The following is a 15,000-nucleotide window of genomic DNA, read 5'->3' on the forward strand; positions in this document are numbered from 1 at the left end:
CTTGTCTTTATGTACAGTGCTGTTGAATTCTTGATTCTGATTGGTCAGACCAAAGAAACCATGGAAACCACCAAGACGGAGTTGAGACCAGTATGATGATAGTTAAAATATATATATATTTTTTTTATATATATATTTGCAGTCGTCAAAGTGACCGACGAACCTCTCGATCCCTGGTCAGACAACGATGGCGACTTCCTGATCAGCGAGGTGAACGCGGACACGCCAGGTTCTGCGGAAGATGAGGAGTTTGTGGAACTCTGGCATCCGTCCGGCCGCCGGACTTCACTCACTGGCATCTGGGTCCTGCTGATCAACGGCAACAATGGAAAAACATACCGTGAAATCGAACTCCACGGACACTACACGGACGATCACGGCTACTTCTTGGTGAGTTGCTTGAGTTGTGACGTCTCGCGTTGGATCACGTCTCTGTGATATCATCCGTACTTTCTTACTTCTGTAGATTGGCAGTGATAAGCTCAAACCGCAGATCGCTCTACCACCAAATACTATCCAAAACGGGCCAGATGCCATAGCGATATACCGTTCGACATCCCCCCCCTCCAACGAGAACACCATCATTCCCAAGAATGGGCTCCTAGATGGCTTGGTGTACCGATCGCGTAGTTCAGACCGAGACTGGGCAGATCTCATCAAAGCTCTGACTCCAGGACAACTCCCCCTGCTGGAAGACACCACGTCACTCGACGGAGACGAGAGTCTCAGCCGATGCGGACTAAACCGCGTCGACCTGAACTCTTTCAGGGTGAGAGCACTTCCTGTCTTGTCACTATTAATTTTACAGCTCCGGTACTGTTTAAAAACATGGGCTTCTGTGTGTCCTGTTTTTAATGTGGACAATTAAAAAGAGGCAAGAAATCGATTTATTTGTAAGTTTAATGTCAAACAATTATTTGCGTAGTAATTTTTTTTGCTGTTGTTTTCCTCGTTAGCTCCCTTAGCCACGTTGCTATATCAAAGCCTGCTAACGGATGCACTCTGTTCTGTCAGGTCTCGTCTCCCACTCCGATGAAAGAGAACGATTGCCCCCGCCCCCCTAAAGACCTGGTCATTAACGAGGTGGGCGGAGTCTCAGGACCCAACGTCTTTGTGGAACTTACCGGTCCGTCGTCGGCTCCTCTGCATGGCACGGTCCTGGTGCTGTACGAGCTCGACTCTACGACCAGACACGTCGTTCCTCTAGAAGGAGAGCTCGGAAACGATGGATTCTTCCTCCTGGCCAACTCTTCCAGTGCTGGTAAGTGTGAGTGTTTGTGTGGGTGAACAGAAGTACAGAAGTGTTTTATTATTTCAAAACAGTTTGCTTTTTTTTTTTTTCCTGCATCTATTTTTTGTTTGGTTTCTGACTTCTGATGGTTTGGAGAAGCATTCGCTGTTTTTTTTTTCCCTCGGTGTTGTGTAATTGTTTTCAGTCTTCCATGTGAACCTCCACCCACCCAAGAAAGGCCAGGTTGAAATTATGAAAAATCTTGGCTCCGGTGGTCATGGCAACGTTCCCGGCCAGTTATTTTTAGGTTTACAGGCTCAGACTCTTGTTTTCTTGAATGAGGAGAGACCTATCAAATACACGTGTGTGTGTGTGTATATAAAGTGCCTTAAATGAGTAATATTTTAACAGTAATATTTGTGTGTCTTCTTCTTTCCCACAGATCAGCGTTTACCTGCCCTCTCGTCTCTCGGTGCGGTCTGGTTGTGTTACGGCTTGCCGAGCGTTTGTAGCACTGAATCGAAGGTTCAGGACATGTTCTTGCTCTCTAACAAATCGAGCCTGCGTCCTTTTCTCCGCACGGTAACCCATCATGTCGTGCACCCGGTAGCCAGGTGTGTGTTTTGTTGTGTGATTTCATTTATACATCTGATGGATTTATTTGATGTATGCCGGTTATTATACTCGCGTCTCCTTACGCTCGTGTTGTTTAGTTTCGATTCCGTCTCACGCTGTGCGATGAACCGATCTGCTGCCTGGACCGCCTCCTACCCAACGCCCCGCCTCCCAAACCTCTGCCCGAACTCCACCCACTCTGTCCACATGGACCTGTGCCTGCAAGAGTCTGATTCTCACATTAGTACGAATAGAAAGTCTATTTTTTTTCTAGCCGTTTGTTGTCGTCTGTATAACAAGTGTTTGTTTTGAGCTCGGGAGTGTTTGTGCTTTGTTCTTGTTCAGCATGTACAGCGGAGGGGTTTGCAGAGCTCCTGGAGCGTTCCTGTCAGTGTGGAATCTCTGGTGTTCACCTTGCAGGTAACACACACACACACACACACACACACAGGTAGAGTAATGTACATCCTAACATCAAATACATTTTTTCAAAAGCTTTTCTTATGTTAATTCTTGTGTGGGTGTGTGTGTTTGTGTGGGTGTGTGTGTGTTTGTGTGGGTGTGTGTGTGTTTGTGTGGGTGTTTTTGTGTGTGTGTGTTTATGTGTGCATGTGTATGCGTGTGTGCGTCTGTGTTTGTGTGTGTGTGTGTGTATTAGGTGTGAATTTAACTTGCATATCCGAGCACCTGTATGCAGAAGGTCCTGTATTTGCACTGTCCAACCACCAGAGGGAGCTTGTGGCTCAGGCAGTGCAGAAAACCCAGACGCACTCCTGCGGTGTAATCCAGGAACGGCTTTACAACAAAGGTACACACACCAGGACGGCCATTTGTTTCTGTTAGTGTTGTTTTCTAATAAATATAAAAAAGTCATCAACTTAACATGGAACAGCATCACACCCCCCTGTAACACCCCCCGTAACACAGCCCCCTGTGAACCCCCCGTAACACACACCCCTGTTAACCCCCCGTAACACACACCCCTGTTAACCCCCCGTAACACACACCCCTGTAACATGCCCCACCTGGATTATTATACATTACTGAAGTGTCTAATCTTTAGTCAATTGCATTTAATAAAACAAAGGTTTCATAAATGTGCGTTTTTGATAGAAGTTATTTGGCATGTATTAGGAGTGCGGTTATTACAGCTGAGTGATTGACAGTTTTGATCATCCAATCAGAGTCCTCGCTGGGGCTACAGGTGGGACTGGTGTTAACAGTGGTGCTGCTGTGTGCTCTAGGAGGAGCCATCTTCTTCTATCTGTACAAGAAAAAGTAAGCGTTCAGAAAGATTAAGGCAGGTTTGGTTTCATGTGTTCTTAACAATGACGTGTGTGTGTGTGTGTGTGTGTGTGTGTGTGTGTGTGTTTCCACAGACGGCCTCAAGACTACTATTCAATGGAACTGAATGAACATGACTCACCTATGGATCTCTAGTGCGTGTGAATGTGTGTGTGTTTGTGTGTGTGTGCGTGAGAGTGTGTGTGTGTGCGTGAGAGTGTGTGTGTGCGTGAGAGTGTGTGTGTGCGTGAGAGTGTGTGTGTGCGTGAGAGTGTGTGTGTGCGTGAGAGTGTGTGTGTGTGCGTGAGAGTGTGTGTGTGTGTGTGCGTGAGAGTGTGTGTGCGTGAGAGTGTGTGTGTGTGCGTGAGAGTGTGTGTGTGTGCGTGAGAGTGTGTGTGTGTGCGTGAGAGTGTGTGTGTGCGTGAGAGTGTGTGTGTGCGTGAGAGTGTGTGTGTGCGTGAGTGTGTGTGTGCGTGAGAGTGTGTGTGTGCGTGAGAGTGTGTGTGTGCGTGAGAGTGTGTGTGTGCGTGAGAGTGTGTGTGTGCGTGAGAGTGTGTGTGTGCGTGAGAGTGTGTGTGTGCGTGAGAGTGTGTGTGTGCGTGAGAGTGTGTGTGTGTGTGCGTGAGAGTGTGTGTGTGTGCGTGAGAGTGTGTGTGTGTGCGTGAGAGTGTGTGTGTGTGCGTGAGAGTGTGTGTGTGTGCGTGAGAGTGTGTGTGTGTGTGCGTGAGAGTGTGTGTGTGTGCGTGAGAGTGTGTGTGTGTGCGTGAGAGTGTGTGTGTGTGCGTGAGAGTGTGTGTGTGTGCGTGAGAGTGTGTGTGTGAGAGTGTGTGTGTGTGTGTGCGTGAGAGTGTGTGTGTGTGTGTGCGTGAGAGTGTGTGTGTGTGTGCGTGAGAGTGTGTGTGTGTGTGTGCGTGAGAGTGTGTGTGTGTGTGTGCGTGAGAGTGTGTGTGTGTGTGCGTGAGAGTGTGTGTGTGTGTGCGTGAGAGTGTGTGTGTGTGTGCGTGAGAGTGTGTGTGCGTGAGAGTGTGTGTGTGTGTGCGTGAGAGTGTGTGTGTGCGTGAGTGTGTGTGTGTTCGTGAGAGTGTGTGTGTGTGCGTGAGAGTGTGTGTGTGTGCGTGAGAGTGTGTGTGTGTGTGCGTGAGAGTGTGTGTGTGTGTGCGTGAGAGTGTGTGTGTGTGCGTGAGAGTGTGTGTACGTGTGTGCGTGTGTGTGTGTGTTTGTGCGTGAGAGTGTGTGTGCGTGTGTGTGTGTGCGTGAGTGTCTGTGTGTGCGTGAGTGTGTGAGTGTGTGTGTGCGTGAGAGTGTGTTTGTGTCGGTGAGAGTGTGTGTGTGCGTGAGTGTGTGGGTTTGGGTGCGTGTGTGTGCGTGCGTGGGTGTGCGTGCGTGGGTGTGTGTGTGTGTGTGTGTGTGTGTGTGTGTGTGTGTGTGTGTGTGTGTGTGTGTGTGTGTGTGTGTGTGTGAGCACATTTTAGAGGAAGTCTATTTTTATGATGTGTCAATACTGAGTGGTTTATTTTTTACTGAAACTACACAAAGTTACTCTGTTTTATATAAAAAAAATGACATCATAACTTTTTATGTTTTTTTTACTGTTCGTTTACATTTTTAATAGGCCTTGAATATTCCTGCAGTTCCGTCTGTGAAAAAAAAGAAAAGTTTCCCTTTATATTTTAGCCCCATGTGTTCAGAGCGTCCATGTAAAGTTCTGTGGATTTTACACCATGTTAAACGTATCGTCCGAACGATCGCTTACTTTAACATCGTGTTCCTGTTAGCGATGATTCTCCTGTAACTGCTTGTCGGGTTTTTTTTGGAAAGCCACTACAGAATTGTGTTTTGAATAAACAAGTCCCTGAAAAACACACTGTTCATTATTGTCCTTGGTACGAATAACATCTGCACACGACGTTAGGGGAATTTCTGAAAACACTACGATCCTCTTAGACATTGTTAGAAATATCTGAATGAGCTTCGACTTCATTGCTGATTCTTTTTCCTGGATGATATTTTCAGGCGTAAATTGTAAAAGTCAGAAGCTGTCGTCTTTCTTCTGGTCGGTTTCTCGGACTCCTGTCACGCATCAGATAGAGATAAATACATGGGATTAAAGTGAAATGTAGCTCTGTATGGACTGTAACTCAAATACTCACAAACGTGTTAAGGAGAAAAGCACAGAATGACGTGGATGAGCTTCAGGAGCAGGAGATCACATCAGGTTCCTCTGCTGTAAGCCAAGAACTGGAACGTTTACACCTTCAGAACTTGGAGAGTGTGTGTGTGTCTGTGTGTGCGCCCAGGAGAAAGCAGTGTGTGTGTGTCTGTGTGTGTGGACAGGAGAAAGCAGTGTGTGTGTCTGTGTGTGCGCACAGGAGAAAGCAGTGTGTGTGTCTGTGTGTGCGCACAGGAGAAAGCAGTGTGTGTGTCTGTGTGTGCGCACAGGAGAAAGCAGTGTGTGTGTCTGTGTGTGCGCACAGGAGAAAGCAGTGTGTGTGTCTGTGTGTGCGCACAGGAGAAAGCAGTGTGTGTGTCTGTGTGTGCGCACAGGAGAAAGCAGTGTGTGTGTCTGTGTGTGCGTACAGGAGAAAGCAGTGTGTGTGTCTGTGTGTGCGCACAGGAGAAAGCAGTGTGTGTGTCTGTGTGTGCGTACAGGAGAAAGCAGTGTGTGTGTCTGTGTGTGCGTACAGGAGAAAGCAGTGTGTGTGTGTCTGTGTGTGCGCCCAGGAGAAAACAGTGTGTGTGTGCGTGCAGGAGAAAGCAGTGTGTGTGTGTGTCTGTGTGTGCTCACAGGAGAAAGCAGTGTGTGTGTGTCTGTGTGTGTGCACAGGAGAAAGCAGTGTGTGTGTCTGTGTGTGCGCACAGGAGAAAGCAGTGTGTGTGTGTCTGTGTGTCTGTGTGTGCGCACAGGAGAAAGCAGTGTGTGTGTGTCTGTGTGTGCGCACAGGAGAAAGCAATGTGTGTGTCTGTGTGGGCCTCTGTGTGTGCGTGCAGGAGAAAGCAGTCTGTGTGTCTGTGTGTGCGCACAGGAGAAAGCAATGTGTGTGTCTGTGTGGGCCTCTGTGTGTGTGCGCAGGAGGAAACAGTGTGTGTCTGTGTGGGCCTCTGTGTGTGTGCGCAGGAGAAAGCAGTGTGTGTGTCTGTGTGTGTGTGGGCCTGTGTGTGTGCAGGAGAAAGCAGTGTGTGTGTGTGTGTGTGTGTGTGTGTGTGTGTGTGTGTGTGTGTGTGTGTGTGCAGGAGAAAGCTGTGTGTGTGTGTGTGTGCAGGAGAAAGCGCTGTGTGTGTGTGTGTGTGCAGGAGAAAGCTGTGTGTGTGTGTGTGTGTGTGTGTGTGTGTGTGTGTGTGTGTGTGTGTGTGTGCAGGAGAAAGCAGTGTGTGTGTCTGTCTGTGTGTGAATCTCAGGACATAAGCAATTTCTGAGATCCCTGAGACGTTTTCCTTCCCTTCGTTCTGATGTTCGATGAGGTGATGGGGTGAGGGTGAGGAGGTGGTGGGGTGATGAGGTGATGGGGTGATGGTGAGGAGGTGGTGGGGTGATGAGGTGATGGGGTGACGAGGTGATGGGGTGAATACAGCTTCTGTCCTGCATCAGGCTGCTTCCACATGAACGTATTATTAGATTTTCCCCCAGGTGTTCCTAATAAATTGCCAACGCTTCGTGCTGATTAGTATACAATGTGTTATAACCCTTTTTCAGTCTTGCTCACATGCTTATGTCATGTCTCATTCTGCCTGTCTGACCCTCACTGTTTTCCTGTTCTCTCAGAAGCACTTCCTGCTGCGTGACATACAGCCATGCACTTCTGTTTCACTTTGTCTGTCAAGCTTGGCTAGTTTATTCAAACCTCTGTGTGCAGCTTGTGGCTTTTTCTGAGCTGTAAGCACATGTAAACTAAGTGTTAACTGTGTGTGTGTGAGTGTGTGTGTGTGTGTGTGTGTGGGGTCATACACACTGGACAGTGATGCTGGACAAGACAGTGAAAAGAAGTGTAAAAAAAAAAGTGGAAGCCTGTGTGTGCACGCGTGTGTGTCTGCGTGTGCGCGTGTGTGTGTGTGTGAGACACAAAGATGCTGCCGCCTTTGACAAATTTGCTATCAGTGACACAGGAAGAGAGTGAGGTGTGACAGGAAGAAAAAAACGAGAGAGGCAGAACGAGTGCGCGCTCCGAAATGCTGTAAGGGCAATAAAACAAAAGAAAAATGAGAGCAGCAGGTAGAAGGAATACACACATCTACACAAGGTAAGAGGTTCGACCGTCGTCTTTAAATCGTGTGTGTGTGTGTGTGTGTGTGTGTGTGTGTGTGTGTAGGTAGGAGGATACTTTGGGGTTCATTTTTATTTTTATTTTATGTTTTGGATCATTTCTCATCAATCTGGCGACCCGATGATATCATTAAACTCCTGAATGCTCCCCAAACGCCCCCCCCCCCCCCCCCCCCCCCCCCCCCCCCGCAGCTTCTTATTTCAGTGGTTTGTTTTGGCTGATTTCTCCTTTTAGGACGTAAAGGTCTTTCCAGCACTTTGCTCGAGGTTCATTTTATCTCCAGAACCTGACTGCTTTGCATCATGTGGCATGACCTTTAGGTTTCTGCTTCTTGATGTCTTCTTCTTTGATGTTTCTGCTTCTTGATGTCTTCTTCTTCTTCTTCTTCTTCTTCTACCGTCACTCCTACACCGTGTGTCGGTTGATGATGGTGATGTTTTTACTTCCATTGGTCTCGAATTGTTTGTCACCAATCGGTGTGTTTATTGTTGTTAGTTCACCGGTGGATTCTAACTTTTTCAGGATGCTCCAGGTTGTTGTATTGTCACGACCCAATACTTTACTAGAATACTTACAGGTGAAACCCAATTAATCTCAAACACGATGAGAGAATATATATGTGACGTGACATACGGCTAAGTACAGTGACCCAGACTCAGAATATGTTCTCTGCATTTGACCCATCCAAAGTGCGCACACACACAGCAGTGAACACACACACACCGTAAACACACACACACACAGCAGTGAACACACACACCGTGAACACACACCCGGAGCAGTGGGCAGCCATTTATGGGGGGTTCGGTGCCTTGCTCAAGGGCACCTCAGTCGTGGTATCGCCGGCCCGAGACTCGAACCTACAACCTTCGGGTCATGAGTCAGACTCTCTAACCATTAGACCACGACTTCCCTAATAATCCTAATAAGGTAACTTCTGTATAATTACCCATGGCTTATAAAAACAGCACTCGATCCAGCACCTTCAATTATCTCGCCTTAACTTTTATGCCTTTTATATCAAGTTCCAAAAGTCGTTAAGTTATAACGCGAGTGTTTTTTTGTTTTTTTTTTTAAAAATCACACTTTCAATTTGCTGTCGCATTTATTTTAAAAACATACCGACGGTTTGAACGAAAATCCGACCACGTACCCGTCCGACACGCTCGTATCGCGGCGAGTCGGAATTTCATCCGTTAAAGTCTTTTTTCTTGAATCGATTAGAATTGTACAAATATATTTTCCTAGATTTCTAACATACTACGGTTCCAAAACCTTTTGGATTATCCTTCTACACCATGTGTAGAAGGATTCAATTCGAATTGAATTTAAACGTTGATTTATTTATTTATTTATTCATTTATTTATTTATTTATTTATTTATTTATTTATTTATTTATTTTAAACAATACGTACCGATCTTGCGTATGATTCGGAAAAAATTGAATCGATTAAGTCTGTGGGTTTATCCAGTGAGAAAAGAAAGTTTGGGTAGTAAATCAATAATCTAGTCATGTAAACTAAAGCAAAATATTAACAATTTGACCTAAAATATTAACGTTAAATAAAAAGCATTGATTATACGAAGCAAAGTCAAATATTACTGCAACATAAAAAAAAACTGAAGTGTCTCTGTTCCTAATCGTTGGATTCTTTTTATTTTTATATATATTTATTTATATATTACTGCATTGATTTATTGTTTAAAACCGAACTAAGAATTCTACTAAATTAAATTCTATTGAATCTTCTTCGCAGGTGTCTAGACCCCGGGTGGTTCTATTACTGTATCAACTAAAATTAGATTAGTGTTGTAATCAAGCACAATTATAAAACACTTAAGGCGGCGGTCTGTACTTTCGGTTGTGATCGAAAGTTTTTTTTGTTTTATTTTTATCTGACAAATACTGAGGTCTTTGGTCATACAGCAGAAATAAGGTCATGTATAAAGCATCACTTGCTAATGGCTATATATTAATAGTTAGTTGTCTTGCTGTGCATGTGTGGAGGTGTATCCTTGGTAACGGTGTATTTGCTGATGCATGTGGCTTGTGAGGTTTCTGAGGTAGCGTCTGTCTCGGTCTTAAACCTTAAAGCACATCCCTCATGTTGCAATGCTTTGCATGCGAACTCTATCTGCCTGGAGTAGCAAAAGTCTATAGATGCACAAAGTACGTTATAAACCACAGGCAGGGAGTGCACAGAAATTTTTTGAGAGGTGAGTCTCTTTATGTAGAAGTTTTCTACATAAAGTAAAACTTGTCACACACACACACACACACACGAGTGTTCTGTAATACGAAAATAATCAACAACTAACTGCTCAAATAAAAATATTAAAATCTCCTCACAGAAAACCTAAACCTTAACTGCTATTGTTTGTTATTTGTAGTTAGCAAAAGAGGCAACATGAGCCATGAATGTAGCTTGTATTATTATTAAATTCATTCATTCATTCATTTTCCTACCGCGTATCCGAACTTCTCGGGTCACGGGGAGCCTGTGCCTATCTCAGGCGTCATCGGGCATCGAGGCAGGATACACCCTGGACGGAGTGCCAACCCATCACAGGGCACACACACACTCTCATTCACTCACACACTCGCACACTACGGACAATTTTCCAGAGATGCCAATCAACCTACCATGCATGTCTTTGGGAGGAAACCGGAGTACCCGGAGGAAACCCCCGAGGCACGGGGAGAACATGCAAACTCCACACACACAAGGCGGAGGCGGGAATCGAACCCCTAACCCTGGAGGTGTGAGGCGAACGTGCTGATCACTAAGACACCGTGCCCCCCTGTTTATTAAATTAAATTACATTTTTAACCCTTTCTTTGTAACAGAGATATGGATCGAAGGGGTGACGGCAAAATTGCCGTGTAGCATCTAATGAACAAATAATCACATGAACACCTACGGTAAATACACTGGGATGGAGAGGACCTCTCAAATTCCTTGGCAGGACGACTGCTACATGGTTCTTAAATCCACTCCAAAATCAGGAAATCGCAAGAAAATGGAGGGTAAAAAAAAAACCACGTTAAACACTTACACAGATACACACGGGTTCCTGTGGCATTATTAACAGGGATGACGTACTGTAATATCACGGACTGTAACCGTAACTTTGTTTCGATCAGATGCCGGTTGGTTGCGTAAGAATAAAAAGTCGTTGCAGCGTTTCATCACCGGTCCGTTACTGATGGACATAGTCAACCACATGAGGAAGTCGGACGAGCTTAGCGCAGAGGGGGCAGGGATTATCAAGGAAGCGGGATCTACGGAGGATAAAGTCCACGCGTTGGTTGAGCTGCTGTTCAGAGGTGATACGCAGGGCAACGGCCTCCAGGAATACCTGAAGAACTCGCATCCGGACGAGTACAACCTCATAACTCTGCACGGTGAGTGTGTGTACGATCACCTTCCACATTCAGAATGAATTTGTTTATTTGTCTCTGTTTATTTTCTGCTTTTTATTCTTAGACTCTGTTGTTCAGCAACATAAAGACAAACTCCAACAGCAAGTCAGAAACGACGATGAGATTCCATCCCACAAAGCGTCTAATCAAACTCCTGACCTGTTATTGGTCGATGGAGTGTCTGACCTGCAACAAAGAGAGCACGATCTCATTCAAGTGTCCGTCAACAGAGGGGTGGGACCTTTGCACAGTCGTCCATTGGGACTGGATAAACTTTTTGCAGCGCTGACGAGGGTAAGCACGGCCCCTCGTGTCACACTGACGGTAGGCGTGGCCGGCAGTGGGAAAACTCGATTGGTCCGCAAATTCGTCCATCAGTGGTGTTCGGGGAAGGTATTCCCAGAGTTTAGCTTGGCAATTCCTATTGTTTGTTGGGAATTGAGCAGTCAGGACCGGATGTCACTCGAGAAGTTGCTTCGGTTGATCGTTCCATACGATAACGTCGACATGATTTTGAACAATTGTGCCTGTAAAGTGCTGTTGATCTTCGATGGGTTGGAAGAATTCCGTTTCCCACTGGACTTCTCAGAGGCCCCGGCTGCCTCGGATCCACGTCGAGAGCTTCCGGTATCTGATCTCATTACAAACATCATCAGGGGCAACCTCTTACCAGGTGCATCGCTGTGGCTTTTGTCGAGGCCTGGAGTCGGGGCAAAAGTACCAGCAGGATTAGTGGATCGTGTGACGGAAGTACCAGCTTTTTTGCACGATCAGATTGAGAATTATATCAAAAATGCGCCCTTGCCAGAGAACTTTTACACAAGATTCCAGCAGTCCACTCAGTCGGATTGTCAAACTCAAACATCCGAGGACAAGTCTTGCCAAGCATGGGCTCACCTGAGATCCCAGAAACCCTTGTGCATTCTTTGTTCGGTGCCTTGCATCTGTCGAATTGTCACAACCACCTTGTGCTACCTTGTAAGGACGGATTTGGAAAATATACATCTACCACGGACACTGACGGAGGTATACACCCTCTACTGTTGGCCACATCTCTCTTCCACAGATCCATCAGGTGGAAGCATCCGGAAGCCGCTAAGCACTCTTGGACGGTTGGCATTTTACAGTCTGCTGCGTCAACGCCACACGTTTACCGAGACTGAATTACGGACTTATGGTGTCGACATCCCACCACAACCAGGATCTCTGGGACACCGGATCCTTCAACGTGAGCAGAGCTGGTCTTCTGACTCAGTATCATGGCAGTTTGTACACACTTCTATACAGGAGTTCCTTGGCGCGCTCTTCTACTATGTGTCATCACGGCGTGGGATGTTTGACCTGTTCTCCGAGAGCAGCGTTTCATGGCCGAGGATCGGCTTCCAAAACCACTACCGTGCCGCACTGCAGAAAACCAGCACCTCATCCAATGGCAAACTTGACCTCTTCATGCGCTTCCTCTCCGGCCTTTTGTCCTCAGCGGCCGGAGCCTTGTTGGGAGGGGCTTTGGGAATAAGCCGGGAAGAGCAGGTGACCCAGCGCACAATGGCAATGACTCTGCTTCAGAATACGGTGACCGGATCGGGAGACGAGCCGGTTAGCATGCGTAGTGTAGCTAGTGTAGCTTGCCTGGCAGAGTTACAGCAGGGCGAGTGGATACGCTCTGTGGAGGAGGATCTGACTAGCGGCAGACTACGAGGGAAGCTTAAGGGCGGGGTTTGTGCGGTACTGGCTTATCTGCTGCAGACGTCAGAGTCGTGTGCCAACGAGACTCACCTCTCAAACTGCCTGGACTCGTCCTCTCTCAAGAAACTTCTCCCACAGCTCCTGTACTGCAGCAAGTTGAGGTAACACAGATACATCAACCACGTGAATTCATACCTACGCTCGTCGTCAGTAGCGGTTTTCACATGCAGATTTAATTTTTCACACTTACCCTATCCTGCTAACCATGAAACACTATGAGCCGGTTGTGTGTTTTCACAAAACTTCATCATACTCACTGCTGAAATATGACCATAGTCATTTGAAATAAATAAATAAATAAATAAATAAATAAATAAATATAAATATATATAAATATATATATATATATAGAACAATATTTTCAATAGATATTATACGTTTTGCACTTTAGGCTTAATTTGATGATGTCAGTGTATAGTGTCTTGCAGGGTAAACGAGGGGGTTGTGGATCGCTAGGAGAAAAAGAAAGAGGTTGAAGTTTACAACAAGGCAACAAATGGCCAAACAAGTTTAAGGGTCAAGGTCACAACAAGGTTAAATACATGAAACAGTTTTCTCACATTTTTAAGTAGATTTTATTGCCATTCGAGGCACACAGATTAGCAACGAGACGGACTAGCGTCGGAGTACTTACCGTTACCGGTTTCTTTGGTCTTGAGTGAATGTAATCTTTTGCATGTGTGTGCATTCGTGTGCGTTTTTCAGGATGGAAAATAATAGGTTGACGGACGATGCCATGGAGCTCCTGGGAAGTTTGCTAAGTGCCAAAGACTGTCATATTCAATCGTTAAGGTATAACGTGTGTATGCGATATGTACAGATGTCTGTATCATCTATCGTTATATATCAACGTCTCTGTCTTGCTTTCTCTCTAGTATGGCAGATAGCTCGATTAGCAGTAAAGGGATCAAGCCGCTGAGTCGAGCTCTTCTGGTCAATCGGACCCTCACTGTATTGGAGTAAGTGTTCGCAATTGTGTGTGTGTGTGTGTGTGTGTGTGTGTGTGTGTGTGTGTGTGTGTGTGTGTGTGTGTGTGTGTGTGTGTGTGTGTGTGTGTGAGTGAGTGTGAGTGTGTGTGTGAGTGTATATAAATATGCAGCACGTAACAATTTGAGGTAAATGATTCCAAACATCTCATAGGGACAGCGACAAAAATTTAAGTGCGAATTGAAATATAATATAAATATAATTCTGTGCGACTTGGATGTGATATAAAGGAGAAAATAAATAAATAAAATCTTTGTTGATTAACAGTCTCCATGGCAACAATATTGGCACCAAAGGGGCGAAGACGTTGGCTGAGGCGCTGAAGATGAACCAGGTTATTGTGTCAGTCAAGTGAGTTCCAATGAAACACACACACACACACACACACACACACACACACACACACACACACACACACATATATATATATATAATACAAATCTAAACATTGTTACATTTGTTATATGAAGTATAAATAGTTTAAATAGTGTGTGTATGTGTGCAGCAGAGATAAGGGGACTCGAGTCATATGACTTGACTCGAGTCAGACTTAAGTCACAAATTTGAGACTTGCTTGACAAATATTAAAAAAAGACTCGACTTGACTTTGACTTGACATTCATGACTTGAGACTGGACTCGGATTTGAGTTAAATGACTCAGAGATGGGGGACTCGACTTGACTCGAGTCAGACTTAAGTCGCAAATTTGAGATTTAAGACTTGCTTGACAAATATTAAAAAAGACTCGACTTTTCTCCCACTTCTGATGTGCAGTCTTCAAAGTAACCAGATGAAGGACGAGGGCGCTCACGCACTGGCCGAGGTTTTGCAGTCAAACAGAAAACTCGCCACACTAAAGTAAGTGTTTGTAATTATAAATGTTAACGTTTTTAATGTTCCCTTATTGGATTTTTATTATTATTATTATTATTAATTTTTATGTCATCATGTATTTGTCATAACCGTGTGTGTTTCAGTGTTCAGAAGAACGGCATAGGTCCAGAAGGGGTGAAGAGGATCGCAGAAGCACTGAAGAAGAATCAGATTTTACAAGACCTCAAGTATGACATGTGCTTTTGTGAGACTTTACTGTAAACTTGACCGAGATAAGGAATAAAACACTTGCGGAAATGCTGCGACGTGATCGCGACATGATGCGATATCACACAGAGAAGGTCATGAAGTTAGCATCTCCACTGACCGAACAGTGTGACAGAAGTGTTTCATTCCTCTTAAACCACAAGTTTGCAAGGTTTCTTTTGAATTACAAGTTAGTTCCTGTTATAGTTTTAGTTTTTAAGTTACAGTCACTTCTCTTTTTTTTTCAGTTTGTTTCTTGATGCTAAAAAAAAACAAATGTCACCTGTTAAGCAAGAACATTTTGTTATGCTAAATGAAGGAAGTGGGTCACGGTGGCTTAGCGGTTAGCACGTTCGCCTCACAACTCCAGGG

General features: G+C 45.2%; 2 protein-coding genes across 3 annotated transcripts in view; both read left to right on the forward strand.

Annotated features, from left to right (window-relative positions):
* Positions 1-3,418, forward strand: part of si:ch211-183d21.1 — a 5,971-nt gene extending 2,553 nt beyond the window's left edge. For both annotated transcript variants that reach the window (XM_047811784.1, XM_027160991.2), the window contains exons 5-13: positions 143-390; positions 467-769; positions 1,015-1,261; positions 1,674-1,845; positions 1,945-2,090; positions 2,192-2,266; positions 2,505-2,654; positions 3,031-3,124; positions 3,226-3,418. In XM_047811784.1, the coding sequence (XP_047667740.1) occupies positions 143-390; positions 467-769; positions 1,015-1,261; positions 1,674-1,845; positions 1,945-2,090; positions 2,192-2,266; positions 2,505-2,654; positions 3,031-3,124; positions 3,226-3,286 (1,496 nt within the window). In that variant the 3' untranslated portion in view covers positions 3,287-3,418. The remainder of the gene's footprint in view (positions 1-142; positions 391-466; positions 770-1,014; positions 1,262-1,673; positions 1,846-1,944; positions 2,091-2,191; positions 2,267-2,504; positions 2,655-3,030; positions 3,125-3,225) is intronic.
* A 3,546-nt stretch (positions 3,419-6,964) lies between these two features.
* The window catches only part of nlrc3 (NLR family, CARD domain containing 3), a 13,713-nt gene continuing 5,677 nt past the window's right edge, over positions 6,965-15,000 (forward strand). Inside the window, exons 1-9 of the mRNA XM_027161016.2 lie at positions 6,965-7,365; positions 10,239-10,418; positions 10,536-10,796; positions 10,879-12,661; positions 13,266-13,352; positions 13,436-13,519; positions 13,815-13,898; positions 14,323-14,406; positions 14,526-14,609. Of these exons, the coding sequence (XP_027016817.2) occupies positions 10,301-10,418; positions 10,536-10,796; positions 10,879-12,661; positions 13,266-13,352; positions 13,436-13,519; positions 13,815-13,898; positions 14,323-14,406; positions 14,526-14,609 (2,585 nt within the window). The 5' untranslated portion in view covers positions 6,965-7,365; positions 10,239-10,300. The remainder of the gene's footprint in view (positions 7,366-10,238; positions 10,419-10,535; positions 10,797-10,878; positions 12,662-13,265; positions 13,353-13,435; positions 13,520-13,814; positions 13,899-14,322; positions 14,407-14,525; positions 14,610-15,000) is intronic.

This window comes from Tachysurus fulvidraco, chromosome 3, assembly GCF_022655615.1.
Source record: "Tachysurus fulvidraco isolate hzauxx_2018 chromosome 3, HZAU_PFXX_2.0, whole genome shotgun sequence".
NCBI classification, from domain to species: domain Eukaryota; kingdom Metazoa; phylum Chordata; class Actinopteri; order Siluriformes; family Bagridae; genus Tachysurus; species Tachysurus fulvidraco.